The sequence below is a fragment of the Etheostoma cragini genome, chromosome 24 (assembly GCF_013103735.1).
Source record: "Etheostoma cragini isolate CJK2018 chromosome 24, CSU_Ecrag_1.0, whole genome shotgun sequence".
Classification (NCBI taxonomy): Eukaryota; Metazoa; Chordata; class Actinopteri; order Perciformes; family Percidae; genus Etheostoma; species Etheostoma cragini.
Genome location: NC_048430.1, coordinates 2,611,580 through 2,628,282, shown reverse-complemented (window position 1 = coordinate 2,628,282; position 16,703 = coordinate 2,611,580). Strand labels below are relative to the sequence as shown.

Here is a 16,703-nt window from a genome sequence, read left to right as displayed (position 1 = left end):
ACACCAAAGTGAGTCGCAACAATCCAATTAAAGGGATATGATCACGTTTGTCTGATTAGTCAAAAGGGCGGAGCTAGAGCCGCAAACAATAAAATTATTAGTTTTCAACTGCTAAAGGAAATGCCAACTATATTGATAATGGGTTAATCGGATTGAATCATTTTATATGAAAAAAAACAAAAAATATCCTCTAATTCCAGCTTCTGAAATGTAAATATTTTCTAGTTTCTACTGCATACCTTTGAGTTGTGGACAAAACAAGATGTCATCTTGGGCTTTGAAAAAAGAAACACTTATCAATATTTTTTTTAATGTTCTGACATTTTATAGACCAAACAACAATTATGGGTTAGGGGGTTTAGGGTTTATTATATTCTGTTGATTAAAAACAGAAAATAGTCATTAGTTGCACTAGGTGGTGCATACATGACAAACTGTATATCTTATTTGCATTTGTCTGCGGCACATTTTTCATAAAGAAGTAGATTTTGTCATTCTTTTTTGTAAATGCAAACTTCCAGATGCTACAACACTACAATCAGAAAGTAAATATAATAAAGATTATAACTGTAAAACATCAGCATGCTCATTTCCAATGAGCATGTTGATATGGGGACATTAGCATGTACCTCAAAGCATTGCTGTGTCGGAGTATGAGAAATAACACTCAGCACAGTGATCAGCCTGCCATGCTGGCGTCCTCTGTCGCCGTGTATAATGACGCAGCAGAAAAAAAGGGCAAGTGACTGGACTGACAACATTTTAGGAATTGACATTTAGAGGGCAGCCCTAATCGACACATCTTAATTTGGATTATTAGATAAGCGGCCAAGCTTTTCAGCATCAGTGTTGAATAGAATGGCTGGTGAACTGTAGCTTGATGCCACTGATAACATAACTCCTCTATGTGTCCTATTTGGCATGCATGGGGACAGCTGTGTGCTCGGCTTTGAACCTGCGGGACTATTGTGGCATGTTTAGTCGTCACAGCACATCAAACACATCTGAAATCTAGAGGGGAGTCAGAGCTGCGATCGTACAAACCGCAAAGAAGGACAATCATCCTCCGGTTCATTACACACGGCCTGTTTGTATGTCATTGTGATAAGCGGAATCGTCATGGCAGCAGCAAATAGATGATGGTGATAGTCTGTCCTGCTTGCTCTCTGTATAGTAACAGGTAAAACAATCCCTGCCTGTCCACATGAAGGAAATGCCGTTATTTATGTGTTTCAGCATAAATAAAGACATATTTACGGAAAAGATTTCCTTTCCACAGCTTCTGTTTCCCATTATTGCAGCATTCTTATTGTTAATTTCAGGTGCAATTTTGATCCTCAAAATTCCATCTTCCACTATTTTCCTGGGAACCTTATATAATGTAATTAAATCAGTGTTATTTGAAGATGTTTAACTCACTAGATATCAATTAAAATTCATGACAGAGGATAAAAATCTAATGCCAGTGGCTTAACCATAATGCCCCAAAACAACATCAATATCATTCAATATGCGAAGTAGCAAATACATTATTTCTCCAAAGACTACCCTATAACTCCACAAAACAAAGGCATAGTGATGAAAGCAAATAAAGTAAATGTACGTCTGTAATGTGGATACACTGAATATTAATGAGCACTCTTGTGTAAGTAAAACCCACAATCCCTGGAGCTGATTAAATATGAAAAATAATGTAGAAAGCGTAATCAACCGCATCATTAAAAAAGCATGGGGTTCACATAGTAGAGAGGATACAGTGTGCTTCTCACCAGAACACACATTAGCCTGGCCCGATTACACTTCTTCTTTTCCTGCCAAGGCAACTAGATAAGACAGCCATTCCTGCAGTAATCTAAGCAGATAAAAGAATCTTTAGAGCTGGGGCGTCGGACAAGTCATTTATCATTTTTAGATCATAGCATTTATGTTGTAAAGAACGTATGCAGTCAAACCTCAGTGGCTAATGGAGTGCAACATGCAGAATAAAAATCAATACAACGCATATTTGTGGACTTTTTCTGAAAGATAAATGTGCATTGCTTGCCTGGAGTACAAATATAACAAAAGAGCGCCCTGAATGCCTGAGAATAAACACGCTCCAAGAAAAGATTATACCAAACAAACCTCTAATGTGCTTTGCTTCTATCCCCATGTCTTCTTGGGTGCTCCAGAGGAAGAATTACTTTTTTTTTCCACCCCTGTGCCACTGTGAGCGCACAGACAAACAACAGATAAACTATGTCTGATGCAGTAAATAAAAATTAAAATCTAGTTTGCACACTTGCTCAGATACAGTACACAATTATGTGTTTCTTTTGTTGATGTAATTTTTTTTATTTTGTCTTTATCATGAACCACTAGGGCTGCCAATTTATTTTCAATTAAATCGGTCTTAAAAATATCAGAAAGTGGCAGTAAAATGGTTAACATCATTTTCCAGGGCCAGAAAGTGATGGCTTGAAACGTCTCTTAATGTCCAACCAACAGTCCCAAACACATTCTAGAACTATCAAAGCAATACAACAAGCAAATATTCTGGAATTCTTTGCATTTTTGCTTGTAAAATAATAAATGAGCCACTATCCAAACCGATGCTTATTAATTAATTTATTAACACACACTTATTTGCTATCTTTACAAAGACATTCTAATACTCTAGAATGTCTCCCCTTTTATTCAAACAGTCAAGAACTACTACAATAAAAATGAAAAAACTACAAGAACAAGAATGTGTGCTGAACAAATGTATTCTCCTATTATCACTCAGGCAGACTAACTTAGTGTCATTTGACCTTTCGAGGCTTCTTCACAGCTGTTCCCAGACAAGAAAAGGAATAAATGAAACAAAACTCCTTGAGAACACACTCCAAACATCGCAGATACACTCCTGTCCTATATCTGTGTTTAGTGCATGTAGGGGTCCATCTAAAAAGATACAGCTGTGTGTAAAGGGCTGGGCGATATATACCAAAAACCATGTCTTGTTTTTTTCTGGTTGAATGGCGATACAAGTTATTTTCTGGGGGCATTTAATGTTCAGTTGATAGTCCAAGCCACACGTGTGCACATTTATATTCAAAGATACTGATCAAAATAAAATGCAAAGACAAAGCCTGTTACAAAATATACAGCTGCAACACATACATAAAGACGAGAGAGGGCGCTGGACGGGAGTGCTTAATACAAAGTTAACGCTAGCCTACGTCCAGTAGCAGTAACAGCTACTGTGCTCTGAGATTTTCTTCCGCCGTCAGGAACACAGCTTTTTCTCTTAACCTTCACAAAAAACACGTCCATCTTGTTAAAGTTAGAACATTTTTGCAACTTGGGTAGGACGAGTGCTCGGCCTCAACCTGGGCGTCGGCAGATTGGTTTGTTTATTAAGGAATATTTGAAGGCAAACTATTATCATTTATGATGACATATAAAAACTATTATACACATTTTGTTGCAATTGTATCAAAAATAATAATACATCTTATTCAATGGGTTATATTATTTATAATACCATTATCGCAGATAATATACCCGGAAATATTGAGATATTATTTTAGAGCCTTATCGCCCACCCCTTCCCAATTTATTCTTTTTTTGGTTGCTTTTCCCAGCCCTTCTCACTTTCCAGGAGTTCCAGTTGTTCATCCTTTCAAGGAGTTATTCATCCTTTTTGCAATCATCAATACTGAGAGATGGGTATTGACAAAATTTAAATTTCTATGAGATGTCCCAAGTTAAGTACTGTGTTGCGTTTCAAACAGCAGCAAAGCTACATATGCACAAACCTAAATCAAATACGACCTAGTGAAATCCCGCGCTACAGCGTCGAGCAGGATAAAAGCACCTCCGTTACTCAACGTCCCGTCCCACTGCGTGCATACAGTAACCTGCAGCTTCATGTCATCAACAAGAGCGGAGGCCGAGGGGATCAGGATCAACCTCGCAACTCTTTGATGGCGACCATCCGCTCGGCCTGGAAGGTCAGCTCCGAAATGCTATTATCTGTCTGTCAGTCTCACGTGAAATATAGTTTATTGTTTTACGGCTGAGCGTGGAGGCAGTTAACAAGACCAACTGGGATAAGATGGGGATAACATTGCTCCACATTATATCTGTCTATCTTCAAAATGTCATATTTACAGGCCTCGGAGGATGAAGACGCCTAAATATGCATACAAGTGTATCAAACATATGAAAATAATTGGTGTTGCATCTAGTTTGTCTAAGATTAATGATGTTCCGTATGGTGTGCACATATAATTGTGCATATTGGTCCACTGAGGAATGTGAGAGCAGATGTTTTATTGAAATCAACCGTGCATACAGTATGTGCAGCAGGATATCAATATCACCTAGTGAATTACACCGAAAGCAGTAGGACATGTTTTGACATACAGCCTTGGAATTAAAAGCAACTGTCCTCCGCCATGGTAAATGGTGGGTCAGACAAAAAACAAAAAACAAACAATGAGTATGCTTTTTTCTAAGACGCTAGCATCTGCCTTCAAATTGGAAAGGCATAGTTAAAGCACAATGCTACATTCCAACATGTCTTCCAAAAGTCTTTATTTTTGGAGAAAAACAGCCTTCTTATTGGAACATGAATTTTAAAAACAGATGGTTCTGAATGTGCTTTTTACGCCACAGGGTTTCCAAATATGCTCAACATAAACTTTCAATTCACAGCCTCAAAATTAGAGCAACATGGCATCCATGTGGTAGCAGAGAGAAGGCGTAAGCATGCCCCATCACAAACAGCTTTGTTGTATTATAAAACGCAGTGCTCTCGGACGCCAAACAGCATGTAGAGTTACATATGGTCCTCACCCTTATATCTCCCTCTCTTTGACCACTCCAATGGGGAGGGGCGGTTACTGACTGACTGGGAGACATCAATAGTCGTAGCAGACAGTTTGGCAAATTGGCAAAGTTATATCATCGGAACCCAATCATCAAAAAACCAGGGCTAGCAGACTCCACTCGGCACTCATCCCATGCCAAGTGTGGTGGCGGAGTGGGATCAGCAGGCTGTGCAGCAGAGCCCTGCGTGTGGAAATCAGAAGCCAATGGCAGCCAACATGCAACTGCAGCTGGTAGAGTATGAGATAACATGATACAGGGGGATGGGGGGGAGGGGGGAGCGGGGGCATGAAGCTAGCACAGCCTGGCCCAATCCCTCCCTTTGACCAGCTATGTGATACAACTACTATTAGGGCTGCAAGATGGGAGGAAAGTACGGCAATATGCAATAACGTTGAATTTCCCAATAACGATATTACTCACAATAAATACAAAAATATTAATGTGTACTCAGTTCAGCAATTCTGCTGCTTACAGGGTTCTGCAAGAAAAAACATGCTTGTTGAATTTCAAATAAATGAAAAGTAATTTTTTAATAATCATCGTGATGCCCAAATTGAATAAAATGGAATATAAAAAAGGCACCAGTAAAAAAAAAAAAAGAACAAAAGTCACATTTTATAGTGCATTTTTCTACTGATATCTTTCAACTAACTCAAATTTAACTTTCGTAATATGTTTATTGCACCAGTAAATATATATGATGGTGATTAAAAAAAACTATATATTGTGCAGCACTGACTACAGTCCTAGAAATAAACCACCATGACCCTAAGAGTTGTGCACAAAGAAAGTAAAATATGATTCAGCCTTCTCCACCAGTAATCAGCTGGCTGCTCCATCAGCCCCGCTGCAGCAGGACGTTACCCACTTCATCAAGGTCTTTAGTAAAACAAGAGAAGATGTCTGCCAGCTGAGCATTTTGGTTAATAACAGCACATTACTCCTTATAATTTGTCATTTTTGTTTACAAAATTCAGATCTCCTTGCTATAACTTGCACGGTGGGATAGAGCCCGACTGATGAAAGATTTTTAAGGCCGATATCAATTCAAACATTTGGTTATTTAAAAATCGTATTTATATATGACTTCTCACTAAAATAATATGATAATAATTTGTTTTATTGTCACAACAGAACAGAGGAACAACAAAATGTATTCAAGTTCTGATAAATAAAATGTATTAAAATACAAACTTCAGATATGAAACGTAAAGTCATTTGAACAAAAACACATCAGTGTTGCCAACAGGGACGTTGTAGAGCGCCCTTTGGTAGACACAATATACATCGTAACATGATTGACAGTCCGTTTAGATTTTTTAGATATTAATTTATCTGCCGATAACATCGATAATAAACAGTAGAGCTGAACAATGAATGGTTTTCAAAACCAAATGTGAAAGAACATTTTTTATTGTACCAATGTTTTTAGTTTTTTTCATAAGATGAATGCTGGAATAACGTTACATAGAACAGATTGTTTACATATTTTTATTTTACTTTCAGTGGACTTCCCATTTATTTTGTATCATTTTACAAATTTGAAATGTCAATTTACAGGAAAGTACTGATGTTTTTCATCTGAATTGTTTCTGTATTATTATAACTAACTTTGGTGATAAATGTTATGTTTTGACTGTTCCCTGTTTATTAAAAGAAAAACACTTATTGCTGTCAAATCATTTCCATATTATCAACCTTCCTTAAGAAAATAGAGCCGTTTTGATGATATCTCATGTTATAATGCTCCATGACATGTTTTATCTGTTACACAAAATATCTGGCAGAAAAATTGCAATTACATTTTTTTCCCCAAACCGTTCAGCCCTAATAAACAGCCAGAATATATTTTGTTTGTGCCATGCTGTTGAAAGGCCTGCTAAGCAAAACTCGGTATGATCACAGTATGGTGTTGTTGGATTTCAATCCATCATCTGTTCCCACAGTCATATGCAGAACTGGAGTCACGCGTGGCTAAGCTCCAGCCAACAAGATTATCAAAATCATCCAATAAACTTTGGATGGCAGTCACAGACATGATCACAACAAGCGGACACGTCACACACGTCACAGACGTCACAGACGTCACACACACACACACACACACACACACACACACACACAGCTCTGTGTAGCACTCCAAACCCGTCGCCACAGTGACAGAGCGAGCAAAGCAGGGCTGAAAGAGAGGGAGCCAGTGTGGAGGAACAGCATAGGTCAGAGCACACCAATGTGAAACTAACAAAACGCCTTCAGAGAAATAAAAGAATCAGAGGGAAATCCTGCAGCCACAGCGGCACAAAACTCAAGACCTTATAAAAGATGACAGCTTTGCAAGTTACAGCCTCGTCCTATCAGTAATTGCAGTGTAGCCAGGCAGTCATGACGTCTAATGCATTTTAAATTACGAGTTGTTACACAGAAACCATTAATTCTGCATGAAAACAGGCAACTGGGCACTGCTCTCCTCCATTGCTTTGCTTTCCCATGTGCGATTAAATTGAACTATTTGGTCATTCATTATTCAGAAAGAAGGCCAAGTGAATAACAATAATGCAATAATTTGCTGATTCCCCTAAAGGGAAATGGTCTTTTCGTTTGGCCTGCCTCTGGAAGAGGTCGACACTTCCAGCACTCTCTGGAGAGCTGTTCAAGGAGGAGGGGGGAATTTAATGGATCCCAGTGAGAGGGACAGTGTGCAGAAAATCAATTCATAATCAATAAAAATTTCTTTGGGCAAATTGCAAATACATCGGTTGGTTGTTGACCAATTTTGCGTTTGCTATTTAAATTGGAATTATCTCTGTATCTTCTGTAGATACAGGCTGGTATTTTTGGCCTGTTATAGATATGACATACAAGATATTACTGTGCCAAGCTTATGTTATTTTGTTTCTACATTAATGATCAGATGGCATAATGTATTTACTTGGTAAGTCGCTGTCTGACAATGTTTTGATGATGACCCTTAACACCCCTGTTAGCAGCTCGGCACCTAAACTACTCAAGCTAACATTTACGTTGGACCGACAAATCCCAGATTTATTATATGTATCTATACTTCACCAGCTACCTCCTCCAAACGCTGAAGCTTCATTTCATTGAAGTGTTGATATTATCGCAATGCGGTCCTAGACGATTCTGCATTGACAGACCATAATCGATTATTGCCTACTGATGTTACTTGTTGATTTTCCTGTCGCTGCTTTTGTTCTTTTTGCCTTTTGTCTGTTGTGTTTAGACACCACTACATTCAGAAAGTGTCTGTTTTAAGAGCAGATGCTATAAAAAGGGGAGTTTATATATGTCTGACTGCTTGAATTGTTGATGAAAACCATGTTTTGCTAATAATACGTAGGAGGTGATGGATCTCGAGATCGAAGTGAAGACAGGATAATCATAATGGAATCATACAACCAGTTAAGATTTACACCTTTTGTTGATGTTACACGACTCAAACTGCAGGTGATCACTTAGTTCATGCTTCTATAGAAGCGTCTCCACTCTGTAGGTCCCTGCTGTTGAACTACAAAAACATGTAGTGGACTGGCGGCTGTCCAGTGGTGGTAAACAGTGATGTGCTTTTTTACTCACAAACAATATTTGTCTGAATACAGACAACAGGGGCTCGGTCAGCCCGACAAAACAAAGCAAAGTGTCGTTTTAAACCGAAACGGGGGTGCGTTGACACCCTGCTGTGTGCGCAGTCACACTTCCTACATACACAAGTGCGAGGCAGCCTTGTGTGGAAGTCTGTCTTAACTGCTTTGAGTTACATATTGGATAAATGTTTGGCTTACATTTCCCACTATGTAATGTATATTTAGCATTTTGTTACTGTCATTCTGCCAGTTCAGCAGCCACCTGGTTGCCAAAGGAGAAGCAATGTATTGGAAAAACCCAACATTAGCACCGAGAATTGTCCAGATGTGTGTATTAAAGAAAGAAATTCAGCCTTGGATATTTGAAAGTCATCATAATGATTATGCTCAGTGCAAAGAGGAAGTCATTTTCTTTATTTTATTTTCTTTCCCTGATTTATATTTCCCACAAAACTGCAGAATGCGTCTAAACCTGAGGATGTCCATCCCAGGTGGTCCAATGGCTATATGAGATATGCTTGCCAACTAGTCCACAATTTACCGGTACCTGTGATTGCGGCCATGCCCCTTACTCAGCAGAGAAATTGGTATCTCTTTGTCTTTTATGATGGATTCCTCTCTGTATGACGCTTGAATGTTGATGCAAAAAGACTTCGAGTGACTGACACCAAATCCTGATGAGGAACGGCAGAGCAGGTTTGCCAAAAACAAAATTAAACCAATGGCTGTGATGGTCGGGAAAAAAGCTCAATTTAACATATACTAAAGCAGCATTTTCTAAGGGAGACTGACAAAACAGCATATGTTCCCTGGGGGTACCCAAATGACACTGCACGCTGTGACAAATAGCAACCCACGAGCTGACAGATTTTCCCTTTAAATGGCGTTGACAAGAAAAAGCAGCGACAAAAGCGTAAGTATATTGAAATGAATGAGTTCATAAGCCGGTTTGGAATACACTTCACTATCGGCCTCTTTACAAACGTCATTCATCGCGGCCGCATACAGTTTCTCTCATCTGGGAGGGCCTTTTTGTACCATGAAATCAAACTCCAAATCACTTCCAGGACAAAAATATTGTACTTCAGCGGAATCTGGTCTTGACCAAGGGCTTCTTCCAGATTCATTTTAGCCCCAAACATATCATCCTATTTCATTTCCTATTTGACTCTACAAGTCAGAATAGCATCAAGTTATTTAGTGTGGAACTAAGATTTCACATTTCAAAAGATCAATTTTGTGTGTGACATTGGCCGATTGACTCTGACAGACAGGATGCCTTCACATACACCCCCCCCCCCCCCCCCCCCCCCCCCCCCCACACACACACACACAAACACAGGGGTTAAATGAGTTAAACCGCAGCATGTTACATTCATGCCCAGGGGCTTGCTTCCGCTCCCAGGATATCAATACGATGTAGTTCCCAACACAGCACAGGCCTACATAAACCGCCTACTTATGTTAATGGAAGGGGAAGTGAAAAGGTTCATTGTTTAATAGTGATGTGGTGTTATTAATAGTTCTATTAGTTAAGACCATTGATTTTTTTTCAGACCTACAGCATCATAAGGAGAAAATTCTCAGGGGCTCCTATTAACACACAATCAACAGCAGTGGTACAGTATGATGAGGAACTGATTAGCTGCCTCTATTCTGGAAATAGCTTTCCAAATTTTGAACATGTGTAGGAGCTTCAGTGCCAGACAATGATTTATATCAAGATTGGGCTTTATCAAACCGAGGCAGCCCCAGTCTGCCAAATTGAAAAAAATCTAAATTGTAAGATGAAATCAGGCAAACTGAGATCAATTAACAGCGTTTTTAGAAGTACAGAGTCAGTTCTATCACGCTCAGTGCAACTACATCGCCACACCCGTGTTCATCTGCAATCACCCGTGTGTCGAGTACCCATTTTAATGTCATTGCCTAATTCAGATTAAACCACTATATTCCATGTCACTGGTGATGAGTGGAGGACAGTGGGTAATTTTTTTTAATTAAACTGAACATTTTTCAACCGCCACAATATCAGTATCTGGTCATGCGCCAGCACACAGGCTTAAATGAGAGAATTTGGCAGGGCTGACGGTATTAATGACCCAGGCGGCGATGCAAGGTTGAAAGCCACAGTGCTCACAGAAGAGATGGGTTTGCTTCTCTGGTATAATACTCCATGGCAAGAAACAACGTGAAGAAGTATTGATGTAACCACTTCAAGGAGCAGTGTAATTGTAGAGAAGAGGATCAGTCCTGTAGGAGGGAGATGGGTTTGAGATCTGTGGCATTCTTGTTTCAAAGCAACTGTCAAAATAACTCTAGAAATGGATTCCCAGAGGCTTAGGCATACTGTTTACAGCAAGCAAAGACACTGACCGTGAATTGTTGGCATATGACCCCTCGACCAGAAGGTACAATCCCAAAGAGCAGCTTGCCACCATTTCTAATGACTCTTTTATACAATGAAAATTCAATTGCAGTATGTAACAGAGTGATAAAGCACAGCATGGTGACACTCATCCCTTTATGCAATGAAACAGAAGGCTAATGGATTTCACTAGCTCATGTTAAGTGATGGAGATTAGCAGCCAGATAAATCACTGGACTTGATATTAGGCTATAAAGTGCACAGCATTATCAAATGAACAATGCTCTTATTTACTAATCTGGCTGTATGCTGTCTTTGCCTTGGTCTATTATTGTCTCTCTCTCTCTCTCTCTCTCTCACACACACACACACACACACACACACACACACACACAGCAATGCAAATAATTCAGACACAATCGAACCAACTTTAAAATTAAATACTGATGCACTGGAAACGAAGAAATTAAGACCATGAATGATTTCAGATTTGAGCTGTAACCTGGCACAATAGGTAGCAGCTCCACACAACGCTCCCTAGATGCTCTACAGTAATCCCATCCGAAAAGACTAACTGAAACGTGAACCTTCAAAATCAAGTTTGAAATGCCACTGTTACCACCGGATAGTTCAATAGAATTGGATTTCTTTCGAAACAGCCTCCTTCGCCATAGGAGGCTGCATCAACTGCCACAGCAAAAGGTCAAATAGGGGATCCATCAAGAGAACGCCACATAGGACTTAGCGTGCGTTAACTCAATTTCACTTCCTAAAACAGCATCCGTCCGGCGGCGGAGAGCGAGCAATTCGTGCCTAGAAAGCGTACAGCACACCACACAACGAATAACCGCGGAATTGTTTTCAGCATTTCTGCACACCCACCTGTGTTGTTCTCCGTGTCCCGTCCTTACAACTTGTCCTAGCAGCCGAGCAACGTCCGCTCCACACCGCGCGGAGTCCTCCTCTGCTCTGCTCTGCTCTGCTCTGCTCCGCTCTGCTCGGCGTCTCGCGCACCGCCGCACGCTCCTTCTGGAGTGGAGGGGCCGGCTGCAGCCGGCGGAGGACAGCAGGCGCTGCTGTCCAATCAGCGGCCGCCTTTTGGGGAGCATTGCAGCCAATCGGCCCCGGCCGGGAGCGAGGAGCATGATGCTGCTTTGTTTAACGGGAGATTGGATTTCAAGCAACGGAGCGGCCGCTTGTCATGCCCGGGTGATCTGATGGCATCGCATCTGGACAAAAAAATAAAAACCCAGGTCCCGCTTTAACTGTGGCAGAGCTTCCAATGGAGTTGAATGATTGACTGGTCCTGTTAAGGACATCCTCATTCGATTGAACAGAGATGAATTGTAAAGGAGAAGTATTTTCAAGCCCATCTTGCAAACGCTCCGATATATTTATTATTAGATTATCTTTTGAGTAGTTGATCACTAGCAAATTGTCAACCATTGGATTATCGACCTATCATTTTAGTTTCGTTCTTCTCACTTTTTGCTGGTCTAGCCTTTTTCTCTCTTTTCCAGTAAACTCTGACTTCACTGTTTGGGCTTTTGTGAGTGGCACTGTTCATATGTTCTGATCCTTAATAATGAATTAATCAGTTAATTGTGTAATTATTGGCAGAATTATTACTAATTTAAAGAAGCATAATTTGCAGACGTGAATCACTCCTCCTCTCCAGACTTGTAATGAAAAGATATCTTCAGCATGACTGAGTTGGACCCATCAAGAAGCTACTGTGTTTCCCCAAAACAATGTTTTAATTAGAGAGTTGACAGGAAATGTAACAAATGGGGGGGTGCAGCAGGCCTGTGTCTTTTAATGTGCGCATGGCGATGTGGTCCAGGTTATAAGACAGACCAGGAACATGTGAATCTGGTCTTTAGGTTTTGGGGAACTATCAAGCTGGGCTGCAGAACACCCTGTTGAGCTCATGGGTAAATCTGTATTTCCATTTTAAAACCGAACACAGTTTGGGGTATCTGTCTATCTTTCGGGCCTCTTCTTTCTGATTGGCCGGGCAGTTGTCTGGGTTTGTATTTATTAGGAAGAAGGATACAACAAATAAAAAACTGCATCTTTGTATTGTCAATAAAACACTACAGCGGGAAAATAGCCCAATTAAAAAAGATGCCAAACTGCATTTCAGGAGAGGATACTGAATTGTTGAAACAGCAACAGTGCTTCCCCAACTTAAAGGAGCTGTCAGCACAATGTAGCATGACAACCCCCAGTGAAATTCTTTTTGCTTGTTTAATTAACATTGCAGTATATTCTTGTTGCAGCCAATTACCCATAGTGTTCAAACTGTAACTGAGAAGGAGAACAAAATCTGTCAGAGGTGACAAAAGCCACCTAATGGAAAAATCTGTAACTCCTACATCAGGCCTGCTCTCAGTGAAAATCAATACGCCTTTTGCCAAAGAGATCTCAGCTGAACTGTGTTATCTAGCCAGGCCATATATCAAACTAGCCAGCCATACAAAGGGGACACAGCTAAGTACCAAAACTGCTCCCGCGTGTCTGTGCAACTACTAATTAAAAAGTCATATGTCGAGTTCATGAAGCTTTATTTCAACCATAAAGACATAATAGAAAACGGGAACACCTCTTTGTTCAGACACAAAAGAAAGCTGGCAGCCATTCATTCAAAGAAAAACAGTTTGTAATTAATGCACATATTAAAAAGTTTAAAATATAGCCCTGTTTTGATCAATCAGCAAAAACATAGATATGCGTACTACGTAAAATACAAGAAAAAATAACCACTTTCCATTTCTCTGCACACCAGGTGCATACAATCAAAAAAAGCTAAATATTGAATAAAAGAGCAGAAGAACAATTTTAAAACCCAGTACAAAAACACTTGATTGAAATCAGAGCAGTTCATCTCTCCATGGACATAAATATGAAATTACAAAGCTGCTTGATTATTAGCTGAATGGGCCGAAGGTGGTTCAAGCGTTGTCGCTGTCATCGTCATCGTAGTATCTGTTCCTCTTGATCTGCTCCTCCACTGTCAGGGCGTCGTTGTCGTCGTCTGCCCACAGAGAAGTCCCACCGCAGCCTGCTCTGTAGTTTGAGGCAAAGCTGTCACTGCTCTCATCCCTTCCCCTCACATCTCCCGCTTTATCTGTGCTTTCTCTCGCCGCCATCCCAAAATCTAAAAGGTCGTCCAGCGTCGACACCGGAGGCGTCTCCCCGGCAGATTGACTGAAGATGTCGCATCTGAAATCAGATAGCAAGCTGGAGCTGCTGGTGCTTAGGCCGGCGAAAATGTCCTCGAGGAAGCTTGATGTGCTAATCTTTGGCTCGCCGGCCTCATTTTTGAAAGTGAACGGTCCCTCGGCTGTGTCTGTGAAGAAATTTGTGTCTGTGGCTTCACTACATTTGGCACCCGCTGGCACAAAAACATCATCCCTCTGTGCCAATTGCTGCACGGCGCTTGGCATCCATTTTGATTCTTCAAAGTGGAAGAAATCGGTTGTTGTCTCTGTACAACAAAGTGACTGGTTTTTCTTCTCCTCATCCTCGTTAAGCCCTTGAAACAGGATATCACGCTCCAGCAGGGTCTGGCCATAATTATTGTTATTGTTGGAGTTTGCATTTAGTGCCTCTCCTGCAGTGGCCTGCTCATCTATTGAAGTGACCTTTACCGCCTCCCCATTGTTCATTCCGTCGTTCTTTTCTTTATCTATCTCCTTCTGGCTTGCCTTCTCACCCTCTGCACTTTCTATCTGCCCATCATGTCCATTTATGTTCACTTGCTCCACCCTTTCTGCGTTTTTCTCTCCATTCTCCTGCAGCACGTTTATGCTCTCAACAGCTCCGCCACCATTCCCTTCGCTTTGTTCCTTCTCTTCCACTCCAGGGTGCACTTCAGAGTCCATTTCAGAACCCACTGGTGCCACAGCCCCGGAGCCACTGTTTGACTCTTTGGTTTCTCGAGTGCGAGTGACACTTGTTTGTTCCTCAACGACTGCTTGGGGGGAGGCCAAAGCCTGTGACTGTGCTGGAGTCTCTTCAGGATTTTTCACATTCTCTGTTGAACAGGTACTCTGTTGCATCTTAGCATTTCCCTGGTGTCCATTTTGTACTTTAGCTGCAGGGCTATTGGTCTCTTTTGATGAAGGCCTCATCGGCTGAATGAGTGGTTCATTTTCCTGAGCTGAGCCCTCCCTGGGGGGCCACGATGGCTTAACCAACTTCAACTCCTCCTCTATGTTGAAGGGTTTCTTTGGAGATTCGGATTGAGGAGGCCAAATTACAGACATCTTGGTGGTGAGCTTTTTGCTTTCCTCCTCTGATTTTCTTTCGTCATCATCCTTGATACCTAGTGTGCTCTGAGCGGCAGGACATCTGGAATCCATGACTTTCTTCTTGGGGGACGGCGATTTGACTTTTGTGTTTTCAGCTGATTTCTCCTGGTTCTTACTATTCCATAGTTCTTTGTGTGGTTTCTGTCCAAATCCCTCGTCATAATTTCCTTTGGATTTGAACAGCTGCGTGTAGTGTGGCTTGCAGTACATTCGTCCATGGAGAGAGGCATAGTTACCAAGACTATTAAAGAAAGAAAGAAAGAAAGAAAACAAGAGGTTAGAGTCGGGCAAACACTGGACAAAAGACCACTTCTCATAAACGTTCAAAAGAACAAAAAACAATGAAAACAAGGTGTTTTGGCTTGTAATAAGTACAAATATGTGTGTGTATTAGTGTGTGTGTGTGTGTGTGTGTGGTCTTGTATAGCAAAATTCGTGGGGTCCAAAAACCGGGAGTCCAGTATACTTGTGGGGTCCCGACAGCTTTGTTGGGCCAAAATGCTGGACCCCTCAAGTTGAAAGGGCTGTTTGAGGGTTAAGCCTTGGTTCCAGCATTAGGGTGTGTGTGTGTGTTTGTTTGTGTGTGTGTGTGTGTGTGTGTGTGTGTGTGTGTGTTTGTGTGTGTGTGTGTGTGTGTTTGTGTGTGTGTATGACAGAAAGGTTTGCCAGATGTTTGTTGGATGACCATAAAGATGTTTTTTGTTGTTGTTGTGTTTTTCAATGTTAATCTGTTGATTGTTAGAGCAAACGGTGCAAGATAAGTTTAATCTTATCTCTTATCTTATCTTGTGTTTTTTGAAGTCTCTTTCACTTAGCAAAATAAAAATGAGTCCCTATGTCTTACTGAAATATTACTTGTTTGGTGAATGGGTCTTATATGAAGTGTTATTAGATATTTTGAAAAGAAATGAGATGTATGTACTTGGTAACATTTTGCTTTTTGGCAGTGAAGAGAGTCCACATTTTTGCCTCTGCTCGGTGAAGGAGCTTTACCTTAGTTTGCCTCTGCAGTGCTCACAGCGAAAGCAGCTTTTATGGAAGTTTTGTTTGTCTGCGATCAGCAATTCCATCGGGTACACCCTCTTCCGACACACCCTGCACAGTTCGGACTCTGGAACTCGAATTTTCTGCAAAGAAATGAGTTGACACTTTGATTTACAGGGTTGTCATTTCCCTTGTTATTTCCCGGGACATTTCCTGGAGAGAACCATGTCATTTAATACAAAATCATAGGCAATATAAAGATGTTCAGTTGGTACATGTCTAATTCATGTGTTTAGTTTGACCTAAAGCAGTGTTTCCCCAACCTTTTATGCGTGTGACCCCTCCATTGATACATGTCTAAATAATTATAGGAATATAATATTCAATATAAGTCCAAAGAAATAAACAGAAGTTTGTACAACAGAAATAATTTTTGGGTTATTCTCATCTCTTCAATAAAATTAGGACTGTTCTGATAGGGCCACTCGGGGGTTAATGACCTGCAGGTTGGGAGCCACTGACCGAGAGTCTTTAAAGTGAGATAAATAAATAATAAATGTTCATTTACTAGAG

The 16,703-nt window shown here is 40.7% G+C and overlaps 2 protein-coding genes across 5 annotated transcripts in view; both read right to left on the bottom strand.

Moving 5' to 3' along the window:
* Positions 1 to 11,892, bottom strand: part of LOC117939297 (beta-1,3-galactosyltransferase 1-like) — an 87,163-nt gene extending 75,271 nt beyond the window's left edge. Inside the window, exon 1 of the mRNA XM_034864530.1 lies at positions 11,713 to 11,892. The gene's annotated coding sequence lies outside the window, so the exon portion shown is untranslated. The remainder of the gene's footprint in view (positions 1 to 11,712) is intronic.
* Positions 11,893 to 15,264: 3,372 nt separating this feature from the next.
* xirp2a (xin actin binding repeat containing 2a) overlaps positions 15,265 to 16,703 on the bottom strand; it is a 48,882-nt gene continuing 47,443 nt past the window's right edge. For 3 of the 4 annotated variants that reach the window (XM_034864351.1, XM_034864354.1, XM_034864353.1), the window contains 2 exons: positions 16,140 to 16,273; positions 15,265 to 15,387 (listed from right to left, as the gene is read on the bottom strand). In XM_034864351.1, coding sequence (XP_034720242.1) covers positions 16,179 to 16,273 — 95 coding nt within the window. In that variant the 3' untranslated portion in view covers positions 15,265 to 15,387; positions 16,140 to 16,178. Of the gene's footprint in view, positions 15,388 to 16,139; positions 16,274 to 16,703 lie in introns of those variants that run through there. The other variant, XM_034864352.1, reaches the window with a different exon arrangement.